Source organism: Netta rufina (assembly GCF_964035555.1).
Source record: "Netta rufina genome assembly, chromosome: 19".
NCBI classification, from domain to species: Eukaryota; Metazoa; Chordata; class Aves; order Anseriformes; family Anatidae; genus Netta; species Netta rufina.
In genome coordinates, this window is record NC_140143.1 from 5655860 (window position 1) to 5682686 (window position 26827).

At 36.7% G+C, this 26827-nt stretch overlaps 1 protein-coding gene across 1 annotated transcript in view; it reads left to right on the forward strand.

Moving 5' to 3' along the window:
* Positions 1–4379: 4379 nt before the first annotated feature.
* ANKFN1 (ankyrin repeat and fibronectin type III domain containing 1) overlaps positions 4380–26827 on the forward strand; it is a gene marked incomplete at both ends in the record, with an annotated part of 54686 nt that continues 32238 nt past the window's right edge. The window contains 4 exons of the mRNA XM_084298283.1: positions 4380–4565; positions 10395–10605; positions 14825–15019; positions 16512–16625. Coding sequence (XP_084154409.1) covers positions 4380–4565; positions 10395–10605; positions 14825–15019; positions 16512–16625 — 706 coding nt within the window. The remainder of the gene's footprint in view (positions 4566–10394; positions 10606–14824; positions 15020–16511; positions 16626–26827) is intronic.

The following is a 26827-nucleotide window of genomic DNA, read 5'->3' on the forward strand; positions in this document are numbered from 1 at the left end:
AATGCTAGTGAGAACACATAGGGCTGCTCTGAACCATACTGAGATCTCCTTTCTCGGTTTCATTTTGACCTGTGCTAGGTATGTGCAGAGGTTTCCATCAATGAAAATCTCAAATGGGTTCATTCTGGACATCACCTGTTTCTAAACTGTTTGTCTGATGTACTGTAACAATATTAGTTGTCACAGTGATATATCCTCAGGTCAAGCATGTTTCACTGGCAGAATTTGTTATTTCAGTGGATGCATGTTTTTGGATTTCACCTGATTGGTGATGTAAAGAGTGTGTCCTCACATAGGAGTGGGGAGGAGGGCAGGGGGGCATGAGTTACATAAAGGAGAATAAAGCTGCTTTTGCAAAATGGCATGCATCTATAACAATGAAATGCCAACATCCAGTTACATAATTCTGTTGCTTTTTATTATTATTTTGAAGTTGATATGTCTTTGTTTTCCTTATTTATTATTATGTATTTTATTCCTGATTCTACCCGATCTCATTTCACTTGCTCCCCCAGGAGTCATTTTTACAGCTTAATAAGACCATACTTAAAGAAAGTTTTCCAGAATATGCAGCTTACATTCACCTTTCCTTTTTTGTTGTTCCATACCTTGTGTGTGACTAGAAAGTACATGTATGTTAAGTATGATAATCTTCAGCAGTGTTTTGCATCTTGCTGTTTCAGTGGTCAAGAACGCAGTGCATTTGCCTTACGTTATGCCAGCTGTTGCTTTGTTTTTTGTGTTTATACCATGCATTGCTTCAGGGTTCTGATGGTTAGCATACAAAAATGCATATTTGTATTTTTCAAGTCATTTCTGGTGCACCAATTCTGTAGTATTGTTGAATAGCTGCAGCTCCTACAGTGTTTATCTAGCTTCTCTATAGATCCACCTGCTCTTGACTGAAGAAACATTTTTAAAAAGATTTTAAAAGATTCAGTCCCCTTCTTACCTTTATGCTAATTTTAAGGAATTGCTTTGGCTCTGTACTCAGAAATGTTCACTGCATAATATGGAAACATTGTTACAGTCCTTGGAAGTCATTGTTCAGATGCTTAGTAACACTCTGTTGTTTTATTCTGAATGTATACATCCCGTGTCTTTGACCAGGTCATGGTGGGAAGGACTTTGCTAACCCCCAGAGATACTAATGTCTGGAGTCAAACTAAGGTTTGGTACAGTCAACGTGACCAGTAGTCCACACCATGGAGAAAAGTCCTGAGCAGACTGGGTATTAAACTGCTGCTAGGCTTTTCAGGGTTGGAGACATAGGCCAGAAGCCTAATGATACCTAAATTTATTTTGTTCCTGAGACTACAGTAACCTCCTAGAGAACTGTAGCATGTTTAGAAGTTTCTTTTTACAGTATGCATGTTGAAATGGAACTGACCTGCAGACTGAGTTTTGAATGTGTACTGGGAGATGTGATTATCAAACCCTCAGATTTCTTGGAAAACTGTTCAAAGATTGAGAAGTGCTTTACTCTCTTAAGATAAATTTTCCTGATAAAGGAAAATGTTTCTGTCAAGGTGTTCCATGTAAATAAGTCTCTTCAGTGACTCTCTTCTCCACAAAAAAATTAGGGACTTGAAGTTGATAAGCATGTAGTTTGGTCAAGCAAGATGTAATAACCTAGGGTGACTGATAAAGGCATAAGCTGTGTTAGCTTTAATAACAGGTATTGTTTGGTTTTAGTAATACCACAATAAGTATGAGAAGCCCTACTAAGCGGGTGAGCCTTATTTATTTAATGTAAACTTACTAAATGTCTACACAGCTTCTCGGTAAATTTCCATATTGGCCTGTGGGCTTAATGAAGCTTGTAACTTCTCCATAATGTAATATTATGCCATTCAGAGGTACCAAACTTGTTGCTTTTGGTGTAAAAAATAAAATCCCAAAGCAAACAAAGTAGTGTATGCTGAGGTATGTTTGAATTAAGTATTGGATGGATCTACTTGGCTTTTTAGCCCATGTCCTGATGACATTTAGGTTTGCGAATTGTTCTCTCTCATACGCTCTCATAAGTGTGATAATTTGGTGTTCAGTATCTCCCCTCTTGGAATCAAATGGCTTTGGGAAATTGAAACTTTCTTTATAAACATACCTATAATATTAACTGGCCTGTTTTTGTATACAGTTTGGGACTGATTCTTGAGCATAGTTTATTGATGAAAAGGAGTCTTTGGTTGATGCTAGCTTCACCCAGGTGAAAACTAAGGTAAGAGGAGGATAAATTTATGTGGGATGATCTGTAGTTCTATATGCTAATAAAAAACTATGAGAGGGTTACTCTGAAAAATGCATTACTTTTTGGTAAATTGCTGAGTTTCTTAAAATGGTAATAGCATGGAATAGTCAAAGATGAAGATCCTTTGATAATCTGCTATTTTTAAAGCTTTTAAAATAAATATCTGAAAATAAATTGTATTATTGACGCTATTTTAAACAGACGCATGTGAATGAAATCTTTTGACCATTTTAAAACACATTTTATTCCATGTTTATACTTCCAACTTATTCCATTGATACATCTCTAAAACAAAAGGCTGCCTTCAAAGTTTGTCCAATACTGAAACTCAGCACTTACCAGCAACTTCCATGTGGTAAGGTCTGACGTACTTGGATTCCAGAACATGGTTCCAAATGATACTACTGCTCCTTGGAACATTTGTAAGTTGGTGATCTTAATTCTAGTGTTTTCTCTAGGTGACTTTAACAAGCACATTCTCATTACAGAGACATTGATCAAACATATTTCCCTGTGTTCCTTGGTTCCCACTAAGCCTTTCTGTCTAGTCTATGCAGTCTTATTGCTGTGGGCAGTGAATAAAAAGCTTCATATCAGGAGATGTCCTTGTAGTCACTGCAAACACATGTAATAAAATGCAGGATGAATTGAGTTGCTTGTGTGTGAGCCTCACTTACCTTTCCTCTATAAGCTTGGAGAAAGACAGTCCAAAATCATCCTAGTACTGCTGCTCCCTGAGTCCCAGATAGCTTGTTTCTTACTATAACCATTTTTGCATATTAGTTTCATGAATGCAACTCACACGGCATTGCTGTCTTCTGATTGCACGCACTGTTATAATTTAGCAAAATTTTCTCATCACATATCATAAGTATGTTGGCTTGATCTCTCTCCAATGCCTCATGAGCTTGGAGAATATATGAGATTACTTGTCCTCAGATATGTTTACTCAGGATGTCTGCTTCACCACTATTTGCAAATGAGAAAGGAAGGTGTAGATGGCTTATGAGATCTGGGTGGTGTATTTAATCTTAGGAACCAATTCATGCCAAAGAGCACGTCCAACAGCAGGGTGAGTATTTAGTAAAGAAAGCTTTTCTGATTGTAAATAATAATTAGAGTCTAGTCCTGCTGTCTGGTTTGCTCACATGCAGGCTGAGAGACTATAACAACAAAGTCACAGGATTTGTATCATAGTACAAAGAATCTAAAGCTTATTTACAGGAAAAGATAGTTTGAAAGAGTAGCCAGGTTTGCTATTAAGAAAAAATGGTGCATTTTTGTCACCTTTCTCACTTAGAGACAACCCTGAGGATGCAACTCAGTTCCTTCAGTATGGAACTGTAAACAGCAGCACTAAGGACCCCAGATTATTTTAACTGTAAAATATAGCATGTAAGGTCTTGGTTTGCAGTGCCCTGAACACCTTTTGGCCACGGTAGTTTAAAGTAAAAATCCATGTATTCCTCATAATGCCTATAACAGAACCTAAACAGTTTTTCTTTCATTTATTTGCTATAACTTAATGCGTTAGGAGTCCTAGTTACAGAGCAGGTTCTCCCCTGCCAAATGCCCCTCAAAACTCTAACAACAAAAAGCGGTCTCTGTAGCAAGGAACTCTCAGCCACCTGTCTTGCCCTGGTTGTGCTTGTGTCAACCTTAAGTCACCTGACGAGTTCAAAAATTCAGTAACCTGATGTATTCCCTTTTGGTTAGTTTGGTTTCATTCTGTCAAAATGCAGATTATGTACCAGTTATCCTAACATTACAGTAACATTTATAAAGCCTGTTTTCTGCATTACCAGAACTCACTCTGTCAAGAGTCCATTTCCATCATTAAATGAAACTCATTCTTACACAAATTAGGAAATACTTCTGCAGTGGTCTATTTTTCTATCCTTAATTCTGCCTTGCCATAGATATCCATGGGACTAATTCTTTAAAGAGCGAATTGCCATTGAAAATGCCTAGAAATATGCTTCCAAGTGTTCTAAAACTGTGTGTGAAAAGGATTTTTGCCACAAAAATCATGCAATGTGTTTCTGTGATACAGTTCTGATCAATGACTTTAGTGTAGCAAAACCTTGTTAAACAGCTGTTGTTTTCTTCTAGGAACTACTAGGTGAAAATGACACAGCAAATGCATAATTTAAGTCTCCTCCAGACTAAGAAGAACAGCATGCCGTCTTCTCCAAATGCTGCAAAGCGGTTGTATCGGAACCTGTCAGAGAAGCTGAAGGGTAGTCATACATCCTTTGACGAAGCATATTTTCGAGCTCGATCAGACCGGCTCAGTCTCCGTAAGACCTCAATGGTAATTACTTGATATTTACCAAATTGCTAGTTTCCTTCCTATTAATCTGTACGTTTTTCCTCATCTTACTTTGCCGGTTACCTGACTAGTGCTGTGCATTCTTCTCAAATTTAAAATTATGATCATGTGTCTGACCTTCCTGAAGGCTGAAGAAAAACTGCCTTATGTTGGTGTTGTTTTATTTTAGGAGTAAAGACTTAGCATTAAGGTTGGTCACAGACTGTGATGGTGGTTGCTAGATAAGATAGTGAGAAAGATTACACAGGACCAGTATAGTCTGGGTCCTCTACACTAGTGACAGAACAGAGCCAGGCACCCTAGTGCTGGTACAGGAAAACATGTAAGCACCTGCTGGTCTTAACATTCGATAATAGTCTTATTTATGCCAGTGCTGGTAAAATTATACAACGTATAGCACACGGATTTTAAACAATGGGATGTTCCTGAAATAATAACAGTACAAGCTCAGTGCACTTCAGAATCTTTTACGTTTGCTGGAACAAGATGAACCTGCTGTTGATATTGCCATAACAAAATAAAGTCTCCTTTTCCATAAGTAGGAAGAACAGACACATCCTTCAATCTCTCCACTTATGAAGAGCAATGACCTTTGCATAGTAGCTAACAGCTGTACTCTTGTGGCAGTGTGTTTCCAGCCTTTAGTTTGGAGATCATTTGAATTTGGACCTCTATTTAAATGTGAACTGTGGGAAAAGATCTCTTAGGTCATCTTTTCTCACTACTATCCTTCTTGCCTTTTTCTTTTGAATTACAAGTTTGTCTGTAACTGAGTGAAATTTAAAAATAAACTAGTGCTGGGGACCATGCCAGAGCAGACTGACATCTAGACTGAATGAATGCCAGTCTGTTAACATATCTTCTGACCAGTGTTTCTCTAAATACACACTTCAAATTATGTATTCCTTCAAATATGGGATCTTCTGTTGTACTTAACTGATGAGAAATGACAAATGAGGATATCCCAAAGACTGAGGAGCAGCACACTGATGAGGCTTGAATCCTCTGCTATCAACAGAGCTTACAGTCCCACTTCTCTCCCCTTTTCAGTGCAGACCTATCAGGCTGTGGAAGTGCCTATTCAATCAGTCATAATGAGAAGAATCAATTATGCGTTGCTTTTTTGATGGTAGTTTAATGGAATAGAGACTTCAGTTAACTTTTTCCTCTCAACCACTACACTGCTGTAGGAGTGACACAGCTTTTGTCACTGATGACCTACTGTGGGCACAGGCACCACCTGGTATAACCAGTCTGGGGTCTGAGCTGGTGTCTGCAACAGTCAGTGAATAGTTTCCCATTGAACTCAAAAGGCTTCGAAACCCATTCTGTCTATTCTGCCTGTTTTTTTTTTTTGTTGTTGTTGTTTGTTTGTTTTTTACAGTTTTCCCTAGAAATAAATGGCAATGAAGCAATTAGTGAAGGGGTGGAAATATTCCAGGTTAAGTTGCTGGCTGTTGTATTTTCTAATCATTGAGTTTCTGTGGTACAGAGGCAAGTCAGTGACTAAAATCATGTCTCCAGACAAGTGAACAACATTTGTTAGAACTTGTTTTCTTTCAGCTTTGGCTAGTGAGGAGTTTTCTTTCCATTCTCTCTCGCTGTGCAACACTTTCCATTCAGTAAATTGTTGTCTTGCTGCAGACATAGCAATGTCCCAAAATAGCTTTATTCTTGAACTCATGTTTATCAAAACAAGACTTTGCAGAAACTACTTTAACGTTTTTTCCAACTCCAGTAGCACATAGTAGACTTTTTCAGGCTAACCTAGAGCAAATATCTTGAAAGGGGTACTTCATTTTAATTAAGCTACATAAGATTGCATTTCTAAACACTCCAGCACTGAATCACTTACTGGAACATAGTTATTACTTACTGCAAAGCAATACTGTAGTTCTTTTCAGTATATACATTTGTGCACTAGTGTAACACCTAAATAAATTAATCACATAACACAGCTGTCTAGCTAATGATTAGAAGCTACAAGACTGAGTCAAGGAAAAAGAAATGTGAAAATTGTCCCTAAACTATACCTGATCGTTTTAGATGTGATTCAGTTTCACTTTGAGTTCAATGGTTTTGTCTTTTCAGAGCAGAATAAATTACTTAGTAGATGTAAATGAAGTCAGAATTTAGAAGATATTTTTAGTATTTGTGACAATATCAACTGGACTGAAATTGAGTACATGGGACTAAATACACTACATCTTACCCCTGGATTGTAAATGTCTGAAAAATGTTGCAATTCTAGAGTCTTATATATAGAATATGATCAGCTTTTTGCAGAAAACCATATAATCTTCAAATATGTTTTTGTTATCTATGTGAAAGCAAATAGTTGTGGAAAAGTGAGTGAGTACTGTAGAAGGTTTTCTAGGCTTGGAGAGCTGGGCTTGGTGAAGACTTCCAAATGGGGCAATTTACTAGCATGGCTGAAAATGTGGTAGATATTTTGCTGTCTCATGAGGATGTTTTTTGACTGAAATAAGTCTGTTACGGTTAGATGTGCGCTACTATGTGGACAAGGGATACATGAACGCCTAGTTAGAAACGTCATATCACAATTCCATGTTTTTACACTCTGAAGTCACTAGACGTGCCAACATATTTTAGACTATTGGTTGCGTCTGAATTGTTCATTTGGAAAACCTTATATTTGCAATTTTGTCTCAGAATTGTTTGCATTGGATGAAGTAGGTTATAAACGTCATGCTCTGTTTCTTTTTTAAATGAATGCAGCTTTTTCAATCAGATTTCTAATGAAATGAAGAAATAGAAATTCTCTTGTATCTTTGCATTTTTGGTGAAATGTTCTTGCCAATAGATTTGCTGGCAAGAGTATTTATAAGGAACTAACTTAAGCATGTGCTCAGATTTTGTTCAGCAAATTACTTAAGGAGAAAACTTCAGAAATACTTCAGTTATTTGGTTTGGCAATCAAGAATCTGAAGATACATTCTTAAAGACATCTAGGCAGGTCTAAATCTTGACAAATAATCCAAAAATAACAAGTCAAATCGAAGTTTGGAAAATAATTTCACAGGAATCATTCAGATAGGAAAACTCTTCTGTTAAAGTATACGTAAATATTTGGAAAAGGACCAAATGCTTTTGTCAGCCATATCACTGAGTTAATTTCAGCTGCAATGCTGATTTTAGCTATGGTTTTATCATTATTATGTAACAGTTTTTTTTTTGTTTTTTTATAATGCAAAAAATTTCTGATATAGTACAGGATTTGAGTCTCACGCAGAATTGGAATTAAAGCCACATAATGGTATTCAGCACTTACAGCAGTGTTCTACAAATGCTTACTCATTTAAACTTTATGCATAATCATAAGGTCAATTAAAAGAGGATGGCTATTCTGATTTCCAAAAGGGGAGAAATTGTGCATGTACCCACTGCCACAGAAGTGAATATTTGATCTGAGACGTACCTAGTTTCCTGTCCTGAACTCCCACCACAAGGCTGTCATTGATTAATATCATCAGTGCTACCTTTTTCTTCTACTCCCCAGCTGTTTGCCAGTGTTTCCTCAAATGAACTTAACTGATAGAAATGGGAACTAATGCAGTCATTCAGTTTACTTCAATCAATTCCCTTTGTAGTAAGCTATCTGTGAATTCACTCTTAAGTAAATTTTTCTATCCGTGATGAATTGCAAGAATAATATGATTTTGCTTGCTTTCTAATTGCATCAACATGGATATGCTTCTGAAGCATAATTCCCCCTTTATTTCATAATACAGCAGTATAGGAAAAGTTCCAAAATCAGTAAGAAAAGAATTTGAAATGGGTGTAAACTAAGATGAAATTAATGCTTTTTAGAAGGTAGATAAGACGAATATTTTTGGAGAATTGGTGAATATATTTTGCTTTTCTAATCATTAATATGAAAAAAGTCTTTCATTCACAGTTCTGTATCCATAATAATGAAATTTCAAAGGGCCAGAACTTTTTTTTTTTTCCTTCTTCCAGAGTGAGTTACCTTTTCTATTTAATTGTTTAAAAGGTAGATTTCCAAGTCTGCACTAGTCTCCTTAGGTTCAATTTATTGCCGCAAAGTTCATTTCATCCTCAGATATTCCTCTAACATAGATGTCTCATTTATCTATATTGAAAATTGGGGGTACGTCTTATTTATATTTACTTGTTCTGCTGATCCCTAATATTCAGCATATTAAAACTTTTTAGGTAACATCATTTTGCAATTTCTTACTGTGATATGAATACTTAACATGCAAAGCAGAAGACCAAAAGATTTCTGTCAGGCCTCAGACAAAGTGTTTAAGGACATTTTTAACTCAACAAGTTCCAAATTGTAGCTGTGGACTCAAGTTTTCAGAACCACTTGCAAACCGTTAGTCTATGTGTTTCAGGAGAAAAGGAAAGATGTTACAGATCAGCGCTCTGTCAGAAAGTATTGTTTCACCGAAGGCAGAATTTAGGCAGGGGAATGCCAGATAAAATTGCATTAATTAAAAAAAAAAAAAAAAAAAAGAAGAAATAAAGAAAGAAAAAAGAAAATTAGGTGTTTTGATATGGCTGAAATGTTAATGTCTAATCACAGCAGAAGATAGTTTCAATTCAGAGTTTAGTCGCATCATTAAAAAAAATATATATTATTGTATAAGGATTGTCACTGTGGTTCTTCCATTATGGGTTTCAGAATACAGGAAACTAGCTTACATAATGTATCTGGATCACTTTGTCCCTTATGTATACATTTCTTTAGTGTGCCTGCTGGCACGATATGCCTACATAGATCTCAGTTCCTTTATGTGACCACATGCTGAGCCTTCCTTGCTTAGCTGGGCCTCTTGCTTCTACTAATTCATTCTTAAGAGAAAAAAAAGCCGCCACACTATTGGGTAATTATGGCAATGGGGAACTGGGAAGGAATTTAAAGAATCTTGGCAAATAACATGTCATTACTGTAGGCTCCAGAATGATGTTCTCATAACAGAAACCTGCAGGCCATGCTACCCTCCTGCACCTGCTTCTCCCCAGCTCATTTAAGAAATGATAGGTTTCTTTGTATTTACGGTTCTTTTATATACTTGTCATTGGTAAGGAAAAAGGTTCACTGGATCTTTCTGCTTCAGAGCTGCTGCCATGTATGTTCTTGATTTTGCTTTCCTTTATGCTTATGCTTACGTTCTCTGCTGATCAGACACACTTTTTCTGAACATGTTCACTGGATAGTTATTTCTACTTTATTTAAAGATGATGTATTTCAAAGCTTCTTCCATTTACAAGTTAAATGCAAAAACATAAGCACCTAGAAATGACTGAAGTGTTGGAGTGAACAGTACCTGTTAATAGCTTACACTGCACCTGTGCAAGTTTTTCTCCAGAATGACTTATTTGATTTGAATTTTGGTTACTTGAGTTTGTATACCCCAGATTTTAACTTTAAATTTAGAGATCGAAAAAATAAGTAGTCCAACACCTTGTCAAAATCATAGTCTTTCTTCCAGTTCCATATCAAAAACATACAATATTTCTTATATGGTTCAATTACAGGACAGGTATCTAAATAAGAGCAAATTTGTTTTGGATTGGTTTGAATCTCGTCTTAATCTTCCTAGAGCCAAGAACCAAGTTTAAGTACACAACTCCAGAGGCAGAGCAAGTTCAGTTTTGTTGTAAACAACTTCCATGTTTCTAGCTGAACCTAGGATGGGGCTGAAGGTTCAATATTTTATAATAATCTTTCAAAACTCAAATTTTCCCTATTTTTTAAAATAGTGACATTTGGAAAGTTCTACTGATTTTATTTTTATTTTTATTTTTATTGGTACACAGAATTTCCAGTGCAATGAAGCTATGTTTGAGGCCGTAGAACAGCAAGATCTGGATGCTGTTCAGATTCTTCTTTATCAATACACACTGGAGGAACTGGACCTGAACACACCAAACAGTGAAGGACTAACTCCATTGGATATTGCCATTTTGACAAACAACGTCCCTATTGCTAGGACTCTTCTACACGTTGGGGCAAAGGAAAGCCCACACTGTAAGTAAAGTACACATATTGAATTGGTTTAGATAATTGCCTGTAAGAGATTAGGTTTGCTATTGTTTTAGGAAATTAATCACATTACACACAAAATCTGACTGGCTTTATCATGAAGATAATCATACCAGCAATAGCACTACAGTGCTGGAGGACATCTGCAGAAATATCTCTTTGTTGAATGTGTGCAAAGCAGGCTGTTTTTGATACACCAACTGATCAATCAGATTGAATTTATAACCTAATGAATGGAGGGGCAGCTGAGTTAATATCAATGCTGAGAAGAAATCTTTAAAAATACAGAAACGGGTACTGAGTGAGTGAGTGATACAAGATCATGGCATGAAAATGGAGATCGTCATCAAAAATGAAAGGATTATGGGTTATCTAGGCTGTGGTTTATTTTGATTATTTTGGTCTTGGTTATGCTGCCTTCAGGAGAATGATTGTGTTGAAATCTAACATTTCCATTACCTCAGATTCCTGCTCGTAACTCCTCATCCCTATTCTTCAAATGGACTAAAATTGCAGTCAAATGAGACTTCAAAGTTCTACAGAACCAAAGAATATCTAAGCACAAAATAGGCCTTCACGCATTACTGGAATACCATTGTTGCTTATAACTACATATTGTAGTTATAGAACTGTCCTTTGTATTCCTTCATGGGCATTTTTATGCACGATTTGTGGGCTGGAGGGTGACTTACCAACCCAATTAATCAACCGTAAACCATGACACAAACTCTGACGCCTTACTTATGTCTAAAAATACACCAATGTATGCGAATTTGTTTCAAACTGTCAATGCCTATATTTAGGACATTCCCAGCAAGGCTATAATGAGACTGTGTTTGAGGGGTTCGGCCACTGCAGACTCTGCCATTAATTTGAAGTTAGTTAAATTAACAACATTTAGTGCTGGCATGTCAATCTCAGTGCTCCAGGAAATTGCACCTTGAGGCTACTAACATTGCCAGTTTTTTCACTGGAGTGTGTGTGTGTGCGTGTGTGTGTGTGCTGAGTTTTTTTGCCAGACCCTCAGTGTTGGTACACCTTTATTGCTTTTCTATGTCCACAGCACTTATATTATCATTTATTCTGGCCTCCTTTAACCTTCCCTGGAGATTTTTGCATAGTGTAGCTGCTCAGTGAAAAGAGTTTTTTAGCTTTATATTTATTTGTTTATTTTTCTGTCATGGTTCATGACTGAGGCTTTAAAAAAAAGTGTGACAGCATTTAGAGTACATGATTGACTGCTGAAGCAACATTCATTAACCATGACAAATCTAGAGGAAAACACAGTCTTGAGTGTTCTAAACAGCAGTAAAAAAGACTAAACTAATTTTTCATTGACCTCATCTGTAAATAAATGCAGTCTGATGGCGAGCAGGGGCAATCATAAATTAGTATTCATTTCCTGTAATTAATGCAAACATGCCTATGAACACAGAGAATATGAATACATAACCACCTCATTTCCATTTCAAAATATACCCACCAAATTTCCACTTCACTTATCTTGATTTTTAGCTTTTCTGATTGAAATAACGGTTGAAGTATTCTCAATAAAAAGCAAATGATTGTTAGTTTTTTTTTTTTAATTATTAATTATTATTATTTTTATTTTAATGATTTATGATTGCTACTTAAGAGAAAAATGCAAAAAGTTGTTTTCAGCACTCAAAACAAAGGTCTGGAGCAGCTTTGTATATGACTTTGTTCTTGTGAAAATGACAGTGGCCACTTTATTTTCTCTAGTCTTTCTGCTTTGCTTCTTCTATTTAACCAAACTTGTTAGAATTAAACCCATACTGTTTGTATGATGTCGGGCCTTCAAGAACATGATTCAGCACCTAGTAGGAGCATTTTCATTTCTCTGGTGAGTGAGTGGTGAGCAATTGAGAAAGACTTCTCCAGGCTGAGTAGGAGGGGGGATTTCAAGGTAAAATTCTGACTCACACCAGTTTTGGGACAGGACACAAGTATCTCTTAATCTGATTAAGTGATTGCATAGCACAAATACAAAGACCTGGGAGACTGCAAGGTAAAGAAATTCCCCATTGCAAGTGTACACTGAAAACTTCCTATAGAGAAATCTCTGGCATCAGTGACCAGTGACCCAGCTGAAATCTCATTATAGACTCAATGCTGTAGAAAAGAGGATCTGAAGGAGAGAGAGTTTCCAGCTGTATCACCTGGACTGCTGCCTGCAATAGGCAGAAGAGCAGATAAAGCAATAGAATGTAAAACTACAATCTTCATTTCCACATGGAACTCAGACTGTGTAAATCTTCACAAGAACCCAAAATCTCTTAAAGTAGGATCAGAAAATACAACATTTAAAATATTAATTTAGCAGGGAGGAAGAAAAACATTTGCTGTTGTCGAAGTCTACTGTTATCAAACTTTTCAGTTATCCTTATTCATCATATATGGCTAGTCTTATTCATGTGAACCTAAATATAAATAAGATTAAAATTTCCAGTGGCTGAACTGACACATTTCCAAGACCTGACAATTGTCGATCAGAGAGGAACAGATACTCAGTGAGAACTTGAACCAATGCCAATTCACAATCACCTGAAGTTCTGGCACATAAAATCTCCTTTCTCAGTCCTGTTGTGCTATCAGATGTGTTGCATGCTTATTGTAGGCATGAATCCAGGAAACCCCGTCACCTTTGGCCTCCCAGGAAACAGCAGTTTAGAGAATACCAGCAGATTCCAGTAAGCCTGGCCATATGTCTCTGATGTCCATATGAAGAATGATCAAACTTCAAGAAGGATGGCTACAAGCCAGCTTCTGAAAGCAAAGTCTAAGAAACAAACATTCTTCAAAAACAACCTTTCAGATGTCAGAGGTGTTGAGTAATTCTTTGCTCTCCTCCTGTGGTTTTAAAGATCCCATGGCACTTTTCACATTAATATGTAGCATTATACTTAGATCTGATAAAATTCAATTGTGATATTGTAATGAGACAGTGGGCAAAGTTAAAGCAAGAGAGGTTCAGACCGGATAAAACAAACACCTTTTTCACCATAAGGACAGTAAAGCAGTGGAACAGGTTGCCCAGAGGGGTTGTAAAGACTCTGTCCTAGGAAGTTTTCAAGACCAGAATGGGTAATGCCCTTAGTATCTTGGCCTGACCTTGTAGCTGGCCCTGTTTTGAACAAGAAGTTTGGTCTAGAGTGTTTTGATGTCAAAAGCCAGTCAGAGTTTTAGTCCCTTATATGGCACAGTTTGATGTTTCCAGAAACTGTTATTGGTTGGCTTATGCAAGTAAATGATCAGTGCAGCCTGTGCAACACTGCTGCTGTTCCTTACAAGAACCTTCGGGAAACTAACAGCCTGCTTGTCCCTAGACAGCAACACCATACTATTGCTAAGAGTAGTGACTTGTGCCAGAGAAGAGTCTTGGATAAATAAGTCTTTTAAATTAAAACTATTTCAGGATTCTTCTGCAAATTACCAGACACCAGAGAATAGTTATTTTCTGTAATTTCAGAATTCCTTCTTTTATACATTATATCCTGCATATTGAACATCAAATTAGTTGTTGCATTTCTTCTCAGATTAAGTAGCTTTACAAATCCTATTTTCTAATCTGTAAATAGATTTAAACAATTTCAGACTAAGAGCAATTCCGAAAATAGTGCTTGATTCATCACATTTCTCTATATAATCAAGGGGCTGGTTTAGGGCAGTTTTGTGGACTTGGGTTCAGATCAAACCTTTTTTGTTTTGTAATCAATATGATTGTCATTTTTACCTTTATATAGTACACGATAGTTCATACTGGCAATCTGGACTGCTAAATTTTGAATTAAAATTATTCTGAGCACTGGTGAATAACAATCTCCACATGTAAAACTGCTCGCTATCTGTCAAGTCTGTCAGAGGACTAATTAGATATTACATGGGCAAAACTGAGGTACAAGAAAAACCTGGAAAGAGAACCATTGTTTCCCAGCCACGGCCCTTAAGCATAAAATTCTCATTCTTAACTTTTCCAATTAGATCTCTTTTGTAGAGATTTATATATTGTATGTGTTTATCAATAACCAGTACCAACCTCCAATCAAGCTGATGATAAAATATCTATTGGAAGGCAGAGTGTTCAAAGATTTGACCTTACATAGGTTACACTGGAATTCATAAGGCCAGAATTTTGTCATGTGAGTCCCTCAAGCCATTTTTTATTTTTCCCTTTTCTTGGTAGTTGTTGACATGGAAAGCAGGTCAATGCATCTGAGTACATTGGTCCAGGAAGCCCAGCAGCGAGTTACTGAATTGTCTGCACAGCTGATGAATGAAGGCCTTGGTACAGACAACACGGAAAAAGAGAAGCAACTAAAAGCTTGGGAATGGAGATACAGGCTATACAAGCACATGAAGGCAGGCTACGAGCATGCTAGTAAGTAGAAGAAAATAGTTGCAAAGTTCAGGACAAGAACTCTACAACTGAGAACACTGCCTTTGTTGAGAAAGGGTGCTCTAACTGATTCTCAGAGCACTGCTGTGAAGTAGATGTTAGGATGGGAAAACTAAGGCATATGCAATTAAATAGTCTTGCACAGAATGAGAAAGAAATTGATGTTAGGACCAGAGAGGAACAAATATCTGACAGTAGCAAGCACACAGCTCCTAAAGGGAGTGGGCCATGTAAAACTGTTGAGATGAGATCCACAACTCCTGGTTCAGAATCTAATGATTCTGTCCTGCTTCTTTCACTTCACATTTACTTCTGGATTTCATTTCATGTAATCAAAGTTTAAAATAGGACAATTAGAAAAATATATGAATGTGGATAAAAAGGGAGAGGAACATTAGTCTTTTTTTGCTGTTGTTTTATTCTGATTTTTTAAAATATTTTTGTTTTAAAATAATGGAGTTATTGTAAATACCTTTTTTAAAGGACTATTTTTCATATAAAACCATGAAAATGTAATTTTTTTGTTGGCATCTACATACAAAATTTCATCAGTGTAGTCACAGATTGGGCCACTTTAAACCATTCTGCAAGTGAGTCTACCCAAAATAAATGTGAATTTGGGCCCATGGGAAGGAGTAAACATAGCTGAACTGTTTCACATTTAGATCTTTTAGCCGTATCCTATTAAATGAAGTATAATCATTGCTATAAACATTTTTGCAGCCATCTCTATATATGTGTACTTACAAAAAATTTTCTCAAATTTATTGTATTTTAAGATTACTTCTAGAGAGATGCAGTGCTCCTTGTATTAGACATTAAATATAGAAAATGCAGCAGTATTGTAAGTTAGTATAATGATTTTTTTAAAATCGGCTCCAGCAGTAAGTAATGACATTCTGTTTGATTTCTGAATTGAGTCTGATTGATATTCTGTGAATTAAACTTTTTTATTTTTCTCCAAAATGTTAGGTCTCAACTGACAAATGTATTTTGGAACTACTGCACTGAAACATTTGTGGAATTTGCAATTTCTGCATCACAATAATGTAAAAATGTTTTCTGTTATTTAATATATTTGCGTTTGTTAGTGAAACCATAAAGGTTTAATTAGCTCTTTGTGGTTTTGTCCTTTCTCTCTCCTCCTACCCACCCCAAGAGATTTATAGGGGCTTTTCATTGACATAATTAGCATGAATCTGTTTTATTGGGTTACATATATGCAGGAAGATATTTTTAACTGAAAGGAGCCAAAAAGCATGATAGAAACAAATGGTGTCTGCAGCATATTGTTAGCAGGAGCACTAATTAAAATTCTCAAAAGGCAGAGAACACAAACACCTACAACACAAACACCTACAACCCAAAGCTCACAATTGCAGGGTGATTTTCAGTGGGTTCTTTGAAGACTCTGAAACATTGTTTGAATAGGATTTGTTGTGCTGAAGAGCTGATGTTTTCTCTTCTCTCCCAGGAGCCCCTGAGGCGCCAACCAATGTCTGTCTCATGGTAACAAGCAGTACATCACTCACTGTCACCTTCCAAGAACCTCTGAGTGTCAACTCAGCTGTGGTGACCAAGTATAAAGGTACTGGATTTAGACATCTTTCATTTACCTTAACAACATCCAAAAATTTGAGGGCCAAATGAGAAAGGTGTTTTCACTAGAAATGTTAGAATTTAATAATTTTCACAATAAATAGCTGTAGTAGTTGAATTTTTCTTTTAAAAAAAAAAAATCCAAAAAAATCCTCAAAGACAAGGTTTTATTAAAAAGGAAAAATAAATTAACCAAAAGCTTTCTCCTTGAGTGCTTTGAAGGAGTTTACTTGACTTACTGTGGTTAGGACATCAGCTCAGTGACTGGATTGAGATGAGCCAGCTATAAAACACAGGCTAACTTTTGGTGCCTGTGGGCTTCTGAAACTGTGTGTATCCTTGCAAATGCCAAACCCACACCACCATTGCGTAAAGGAATGCCTCTGGAAGCTGAAACTTCTGGCAGAGGCATCATACAGCCCAACTAATTAGCTATTCCAGGGCTGCCACATCATTCTTGGAAGAGCAATACATATGGGGTGGCACCAGTTAGTTGCAAAGTGGAATGAATAGGAAAATGCTTTCATCTGAATAGCTCTGTTGAATAGAAAATGGTTGCAAAACAGAATTTCTCTTTCACAGAAAATCCCAATATTAAAAAAAAAAAAAAAAAGTTTTACCAAATATTGAAACAAATATGAAAATGAGAAATTTTAAATTTAAAAAACTCCTCTTTAAAGGAAGTGCAGGTTTTCTAAAGTATTTGGAACAGTAAGGTCTTCGATATTAAGTGCAGCAACCAGCAGCCTTCATCTTCAGTAGGAGCTTGCATCCTTCCACAGGTCAAGAGATCTGAAAGCACTGTCCTGAAGATCTGAGGCCTTCTTTGCATACTCCAGGGGAGTGCAGAGCCTGAAAGAGTCTGAAATTATTTTCAACTGTGTTTCTCAATGTTTCCTGTTGTATCTGTTCCTTTGTATTAATAACTAAAACCTCATTGTTATAGGTATTTGTACCTTGGATTTCCATTCACGTAGTAAGAACCATAATGGTTAGGTCCAGACCATTATATTTCATGTTTTTGTGTGTAGGTGTCACAACGATTGCTTCAACAGGAGATGTTCAGAAAACTGCTGTCCATCAAGTGCCCAACAGCTCATGGAGTTCCTCCAAAGGTGGAACATGCTACCAAACAGACTCCACTGCACAAGTACACAAAGGAGTACATGAGTTTATTTTGGAAAAGGCATGTGCCTTCTCAATCTTCTCTCCCTATTTCCAATCACAGATACCAGTCATCACTGGATATGCCCAGAATTATTTTTTTCATAGTGCAAAGGGAAAAAAACAAAAACAAAATGCCAGACATCACTAAAACCATCAAAGTGATTCCATTCTTGATAGCCTCAATAGAAGGGTAAATTACTGTATTACACCTATTCAGCTGTGCAGTGCTGCAGGAAGTGTGATTTGCAAAAACATCAAAGCCCTTTAGGAGCTTAAATCTAATTTTCAACAATGGGTTGGGTTGCCAGGAAACTAAATTTCATTTAAGGGCTTCCTACTGCCAGATTTACTTGTGAAAATGATACTTGGGTTCCTGAAACATTTAAGTTCTCTTGAAAATATCAGCCTGCTCTTTGTGATATGCAGGTTTTAAACAACCCTGAAACACTGTCCATATTCTCATTACAATAAATGTTGATATTTTCACAATAAAGCAAATTCCCATATAGAACTGATTTTTAAATCAGAATACTACAACCAGTTTCTAAATGTTGTAGTATTTTATCTTGCTTATTCATTTGGATTTTCTGTTTCACACCATGTCTGTTCTGTCCTCATCTTAATAAGCACAACATTAAGAGAAATTTAATCCAACTTGACCTAACTTTCTAATCAGACTAGGTAGCCTTGCCGTCATATTTTGAATTACCCTCACTGGTGATCATTTTATGCTTTATCAAGTTGACAGTTAGTTCTGCCAGAATGTTCTTTTTTAATACTTTATCCCAAGAGACTCACATATTTATGGTTAGATAAAAAGAAACATCATTAATAGCTGCTTTTGATGACTTTCGGGAATTAATTAAGCACTGGTTGTAGAATTGTTTATTACATTATGGAGTGAGATTCTGTGTGCTAGTTTGAGGGGTCATAAAAAGAAACATTCAAATGATCTCTTGTAGGAATGATTAGAACCAGCTAGCAATTACCCTGAAAGGAGAGCTTGATAACATTGTCTGAGGATCTTTTCAGTCACATGTATAAATCTCCTATACAAAATAAATAAATAAATAAATAAATAAACAAACAAACATCTATGCATTTTGCTGATTCAGGGACAAAAATAAAATGCTAGGTTTTATTTTGCTCAATACTTTACCGTTTCTTTTTCTAAGCAAAGAAAAATTCAGAAGCATTTGTAGGAGTGTGTAGGGAATACCTGCTCGTTAACAGAAGCTAATAATGTTCTTTTCTATGGACCAGAATTATAGGGGATAAAAACTGACATCACTTCTGTTCAGTTTAGTTTAGTTCCCTAAAAACACTGAGAAGCTGCCAATTCCTTTTTTTTTTTCTGTATTTTTTTTAACATATTTTTCCAAACTTTACTTGCTCAAATGTCATTTAGAAATTAGGCCTGGAACATTATCTAACTGTCTGTTATTTTCCTGTGTGTGATCTTTTCCCTTGTTAGCTGTATGACTTACAAATAATAATACAGGAGAATAATACTTTGCACTCACTCTCTAACCACTAAAACCATCTCACTTCATTAGAAGATTTAATTTTAACCACACACAGTGAATGAGTATTGACTTTGGTGTCCCAGCTGGATGGCAGTTCAGTGGCTGCATTCTGTTGAGCCATTGCTTTAAGGAGCCAGAGTATTCTCTACTTCCTCTCCTGGATTGTTGTTTAATGTTGCAGGCACCATCCTAATGGCTCCCTTCAGTTTCCCTCCAGAGAAGGCTACAACGTGGTGGTAGCTGATGTGAAATAATTCCAATGTATATTGTAACTTAGTAAAGTGTTTTGAGGCTGGAAGCAGACAGGCATACCATAAATCAATAATAATAGTAATAATCCACTCCATGCTACAGAAAGATTCAAAGCCAGAGACACCTCACTCCAGCCAGTTTTAGGAAGGATGTGAAGCGTCGCTGTAATACTAAGAAGAAAAACCCATGCTCTTGGTTAATCATGCCCTAAAGCCAAACTTTACATTCCATCATGGAAGTACTTAAGACCTGCTTTAGTTTTACATTTTTGTAAACACAATCAAAATGTTCCACATTAATATAAAAAATAACACCACCATTTGAAGCTATGGTGAATCTTTTTATAAAATGTTTTGTTTAAAGTGTTGTGTTGTTACTGCATGATATGTTTTTACCCTAGAGGTATGCTACAGTAACCATCTTGATGCAAAAAAAAACAAACAACAACAACAAAAAAAAACAATCAATCAAACAAACAAACAACAACAACAACAACAAAACAGCAAATACATAATCCAGCTAGGTGCTACTTGACTCCTAGAAACATCTCCATTTGAGCTGTTGAGCTGACTAGTAAGTGCTTGGTAGAACTCCTAAGACTGGTTGTCTTTCTAGGGTTCACAGGTTCCACACAACACATACACATAGAAAAATAAGATTAATTAAAAGAACAATTTATGATGATAAGTAATTTTATTGCACTTATTTTCTATATATTCTAAACCTGGTATTTATTTTTCTTTTACAGTCAATAAGTACAGGTTAACCTTGTCTTATTGCATACTATTTTTCATGAGTTTTCCATTAGAAATAGTCATAGTAGTGGTCTGATCCCCAAGTATAGGATAAGAAAGAAAAATGGACACAGTGCTGAACATTACCTACTAGAAAGGACCACTATGCAATGGAAAATCTCCATTTATATTTTATTTACCATTTTAAAACAAACATCTATATCCCCTTTTGGAGAAAAATGAAACAGCTTGTATAACCAAAGTTGAGCTAATTTATTTAAGAGCCTGGAACTATTTATGTTTGAAGAGAGAGGAAGACAGAAAAAAATCTGAGACATGTTTGATGTAGCAAACAGAGCTGATCTTCTCTCTGTTTGGATGTAGCTGTGGACTTGGATGCCAAGTTATTTTCCAGATAGTGATGCTAAGCTGTCTAGGCTGCTTTAGCCCTTGTTACCTTTTTATTTAGTTTGTTATTTTAGCAGAATATTTCATGTTAGTCTGGATTGCCCAGCTGCCTTCTAGGATTTCTGTTGGATGGAGAGAAGATTTTTTTATTTTCTATGTCAATGTAACTTCTCTAAAAAATAAGAGGCAGACAGCTTAAATCAGGAAAGAGGGAGTTATGTCTTGCTTAAATTTTGACAAAGTCACTTCCTGCCTCCTTTCCTCCAAGGCAATTGTGGTTCATTTCAGATTTTTTTTTGCTTTAGAGTAACTTAAATTGTCTTTAAATTGCTGGTTCAGTCCTAGTTAGAAATGCATTAGCCTCAGTATTTTGCTATAGGATGGCCACATGTTGTATGTCAGTTATAGACAAGCACTTTTATCCGGGAATTTGGTGGTATCATTGGAAATCTTTAATCAAATGAAATTTAATCAAAGGATTAAATGAGCCACCTTTCATTAAGGGCCAACAACTGAGATTATAAAATGAGAAAATTTGCCAGGTTGGGCCTGTAGGATATGTGATCTGTAGCTCAAAAAAGTCAGTATTTGAGATTTTTAACTGACATCTCACTATGTCAATGGAAGTCTTTCATTGAACATTTTGGTGAGTAAAACCTCAAAGATTTTACAAAAACTGTCTATGATTTTCGTGTGATTCTGCATGTTTTACATTCAAGAGTAGTACTCTCACAACTAAATAATCTTGTCAGTTTGTGTCTGTCTCTGTCCCTGCAAGCATGTACAAACACTCATATATTGTACGCTTTATAATTGTGTATTTGATTTGTTTATCAGTAGTTGAATTGCCATGTTTGATCGAGTTTGGGTTTGTTCCATAGCAGGCTACCTGCAGTGATCCATCCAGTATTGCACAGTGGGTTTGGCTCCAGACAGATCTGGCTAGTCTAGTAGGTAGAGTTTACACAAAGACTTGAGTGCATATATTTACAAAATCTCCAGCTATTTTTTTTTTCACTTTGGTGGCAACTAACTGTTCACATAGTAGTATCAAAGGCAAAAACAGCAAGCCTCTGCTTTGTTTGATTTCCAGAAGAACGTTGGTTATGGAACTGAATGCTTGCAGAAGGCAATCTTAGGTACAAAAGTGTGTTGCTTTAACAGTATTACCTATGCATCTTCGAACAGTAGATGCTACATCACTGCTTGATCCTGTTCCAATTTATAGTGGAATTGACTACCATTCTGCATTCAACTTGATCTTGCAACCTTTTTCACTTATTATTCAAAGTTTCATTGTATATTCTGAAACTCTTTCTTTCTTTCCCTGAAACAGTTCTTGTTCCATAAAATGGAAAGAAAATACTTTCCTTTGTAAGACATTTGAATTTATCCTGCTGAATAGGTGTGGTCTGATATTTTTTACAGTAGTTCATTTATGGCATTTTATTAGGTCTCCTGGGCACTTTATTTGCACGTTACATTTTGGTAGCTAACAGGACTGTGCAATTTGACTTCTATTTTTATGCTTAGCAAGTATAAAAATGTATAAAAGTTAGAACAAACCTTTCTATTTCTAGCTCCTGTTAAGGTTTGTAGCATGCGTTGAACTTAAAAAATAGTTCTTAAACTTTACATTGTTTGCTGTATATTTAAAAGCACCTTTGAGCCTGGATTAGCTACTAAGTGATGGTGTAGTTATCTAATGTAGTTGATCAGACAGCAATTACTCAGTCCAGTCATTCTTTCCTTCTGCTTTGTGTTTTACAATGATTTTAAACAGCAGCCCAAGACGGATGGCTGTGGGAAAACCCAGACATATAGACTCTGGTTTTGTCTGTCTTTGGTGTCTAAGAAAAAGGCTCATACCTTGATGTTGCTGAATTTTAGACATTGCTTTACTTTTTATATTTGCTTTGACTTACTAGCATTAATACGTAATTTTAACAATGAATTGTACATGGCTAAGCATTAGAGCTTCTAGTTTATACATAGGGCGTAGAAGAGGTGAATTTCCTGTAGTGTGGCAGGTCTGGAACACAAGGTGACTAGGAACCAGTTTGTCTGAAGTCTTCTCTGATCCATCATGGACTTCTCTTGTTCATTTACAAGGGTCTAAAAGTAAGCCATTTTGCCTCTCCAACCAGAACTTGATACTGCTCTAGTGATTAGATCAGACCCACAGAACTGATAAATAAACGTAAAGTTGGAATCAGGTCTTTGGATCTGCTTCAAGCTCTTACCTTGTGTGTTGAACATAAATTGCAGGGTTTACTGTTTTCATGCATGAGTGCTCAATTAGTTCATACATGAACACCCAATCAATTAATGCATGAGCACCCAATCAGTTCATGCATGAGCACCCAATTAATTTACTAATGAGCGCCCAGCTGGCTCACACACAAGCACCCTAATAACTCATGTCTGAGCACCCAATTAGCTCACGCATGAGCACCCACTAATTCATGCCTGAGTACTGCGTCAGGCATATATTGACAGATGTTGGTAGCCGGAGGCCGTGGGTGTCAGAGGAGGCCAGGAACTGAAGGGTGCTGCTCACAGCTGGCCCAGACAGCTCTGAAACTGATGGAAAACCCCACTGCTGAGTATAACCCTCTGGTGGAAGCAAGGGAAGTTGATACTAGGAAAGGGGTGGATAAGTATTTGGCTTAAATTGAGCCTGGGAAAGGGTGTTTGCTTAAGTGATTGCTTAATTGTTTATATTTTCTTTCTTCTCAATCTGAATTAGTGAATAGATTAATTGGCAATAAATTAAATTAAGTAAAAAATCTACAAATCAAGACAGTTTTGCTTGTGACACCTGGCTGCAGTGCTAGGGAGAGGTGAAAAATCTCTAAATTACTGTAGGGATTAGTTTATAAAGGAATAAAAGCCTTAAATATGAGTAATTAACATCTATTCAGCAATGTCCCTCTTTAAAAATATATTACAGGAGAACCAGAGGAAAAGCAGTGGAATCCCATTAAGCAGATTAATTGAATTAGGGTTTGCGTGTTTACTTTCTTTGTTAACAGTGCTATGCAGTGTTCCAGTTTGTCTCGTACATTTTGATAGATGACTTATTTGTTTGCATTTGCCCAACTACTCACTATTAATTAGATTTTAATGTATTATGTTTTGGGAAGAAGCTGAACCTAACCCATGCCTGCTTCACACAAATGAGTTGTCCTTACTTTCATAAGCTCCCATGCTGGCTTTGGTTGCACAGATTACATGAGTGAAATGTACCCACTGGGAGTGGAAATTTGCAGAATCGGAGCCAAGGCTGCTATACCTTCCTAGGGCGTGAAGTCTTTGCATAAGAATCCTATTTATTCTCCAGTCCCCTTTCACAGTTCTAGCATGTATTTTCTCCCACTTTTCTTTTCACAGCCAGACTGGGCGATGTTGGCCATACCAGGGCTGAGACACAAATCTTGGCTGTTATTATAATGCTAAGTTGTGTTGTAGCTTTTTGACCATTGGCCACATTGGAAGGCCATATTGCCTCTTTATTCTAAAGTGCATGAATTGAGTATAAAAAAAAAAAAAAGAAAAAAGAGAGAGAGAGAGAGAGAGAGAGAGAGATACAGGAGATACAGGGAAATACATCAAAACTCCTCAGTGCCAAATCTTTGTTTGTTTGTTTTTCCTCGTGGAAGCATTATGCTGGGATCTCTGTGAATACTCTGTACAGCTGGTATAACCTGTCTCCCTGCTATCATTCTTTGCAGAATTTCCAAATTCTGAGAGGCATAGAGAGAGCCTGAACTCAAATCTGCAAAAATTGGTATCCATTTCTGATTTAGTCTGGAAGGGCAGGTCAAGGCAGTTCGGAGGAGCTGACCAAAAACTGCAAACATAAAAAAATCAAGAATGTTTTTCTCCATCTGAGCTGATGATGCTGTGTACACCAACACACTGATTCCTCCTAGCTGCCTTGTTGCTTTAATTTGGTAAGACATTATGAGTGTAAATTGTTATAATTATTTCATAAAGATCAGCAGACAGAAAAAGATGATGTGAAGGGATTTCTAGCATTAGGGCTCTCTTTCAGTTTTACATTTCAAAGGAAGCTATTGAACAATGCAATTATTTGTTCAGAGACCCTTGGGAACACAAGCTAAGATCACAGAGTCCTTCATCCTCGGCTCTGGACACAGGGAGGAAAGGAAGGAGAGAGAATCCTTGCTGCATAAGAGTCTGGGTTAAGTCATAGTGGCACAGTGCTTTGCCCAAAGTCACACAGCAAGTCAGTAGCAAATGCAAGAATAAAATCCAGAATCCGACTCAGTACACTATTCAGTAAACCCCATCAACTTAGCAACATAAGTTATGTCCCTCGGTCTAATTAATCTATTCAGCAATTCAGTGAATAATTTAAGTGCAAGCAAAAACAAATGCCAAGAGAAGTGACAAATTCTGCTGTGGCTTGGGCTATTTACTTTACTCAGGAGAAGGTGCTTTCCTGAATGAATCTGCAAAAGCGTCAGGAGGTATTTTATACCACCATTTTGTCTCTTGTCTGTCTGATAAGCCATTTAAGGCATATTCAATATAACAGAAATATAGTGACTGGGAAAGAAACAGGTGAAAACAAACTCGTCCCTTTATTTTAAAGTGCATGAATTGAGTATTAAAAAAAAAAAAAAAAAAAAAACACTTGGCCACAAGTAGGTTGCATAACTTAAGCCAGTCTAAAATTATGTGCCAGCAATTTACATGAGTTTTATGTAACTGTTTATACTGCTGTTTATTTAAAAATTACTACTTATCTTGGCTACCGCAGCAACACATCGTGCATTTGCTAGCTCTGGAATACAGGGCACCTTCATTAAAACACATAGTCACCAATATATTAAACACACAAAAAACCCCTGCTCTGACATAACGTGAAGTGTCAGATGGAAAGCCGCAACAGCGAAGACATTCAGCGTTCATGACAAAGCAGGCCTTTGGGGTGTTCAGAACAGGACTGGAACATGCTCCATCCTTAATTCACCCAACAGCTCTCAGGTCCTTTACAGCACAGTTGGTACACTCTACAAGACCAGCTCTTGTTCCTAGGCTCTTATAAAGGACCCTCTTCATCTTCAGGTTTTTATACTTGCATATTTTTATATTGAACTTCTACATTGCTGAAGCACCCAGTCTTTTGTTCTTTCTTAAAGTCCCAAGTACTTCAGAGCTACACAGCTGATACTTTTTGTTTACTACCAGAGCAGTCTCTCCCAACACTCTCTTGGAAAGGAGGCAAAGATTTAGCAATGCCTTCATGATGGGTTGCTCATTCACAAAGTCGCAGGGATTTCCCCATCTACAGTAGAATTATTAAGAGATGAATTTCACTATGTTTTTGATAGGTTTGCCTGAAAGTTTGAGTCTGAAGGTACAAGTTATTAAAGCACAGAGGTATGACTTGGTGATTAACTTTAACTCTAATCCTGGTAGCTGTCATTACAAAAATATAATTTAAGAAGGAGAGATTGTTTTCTTATCTGCAGCAATCAGTTCCCCACTTGCATGTATTTAAAAAAAAAAGAAACTTGTGGTAGCTTTTCATGGTCTGTTTGATATTATTTTACAGTCACATTAATTTTTGCAAGGAATGAGGAAGAATACTGACAGAAGGATGATCATTACAGACCCTGTAAGTAGAAACTGGGCAACAACTGTGGTCTGTACAAGTTGATGGAAGCACTTTGGTGAAGGTGTTCTTTGTAATTCATGCTGCACAACAGTTTGGGAGGGATCTGCCAGCCCAGAGCCACTTAGTGCACTTCAAAAGTGGACAAGACAAGGCATAGATCCTTTCAGAACTCTAATTTCAGTGACCATTGCAGGACCAGGCTTGGACAAGAGAGCCAAAGCCAACTGAAATCAACAAGGAGAATAGTCAGTGTTGAATCTATCCAATTGGTTATTTCTACACAGAGCAGCCAAGGCTAGGTGATTACGGTTTTGTGGTCCTGTGGAACCCAAAGGACTCTCAGCCTATGCTTATCTATGCAAATATTATTGCAAAACTGTGCTTTTTGTTGGTTTTGATATATAAACTGTCTAATGGAATTAGCAGGTCCAAATCCTCTACCTACTCTTTTCCA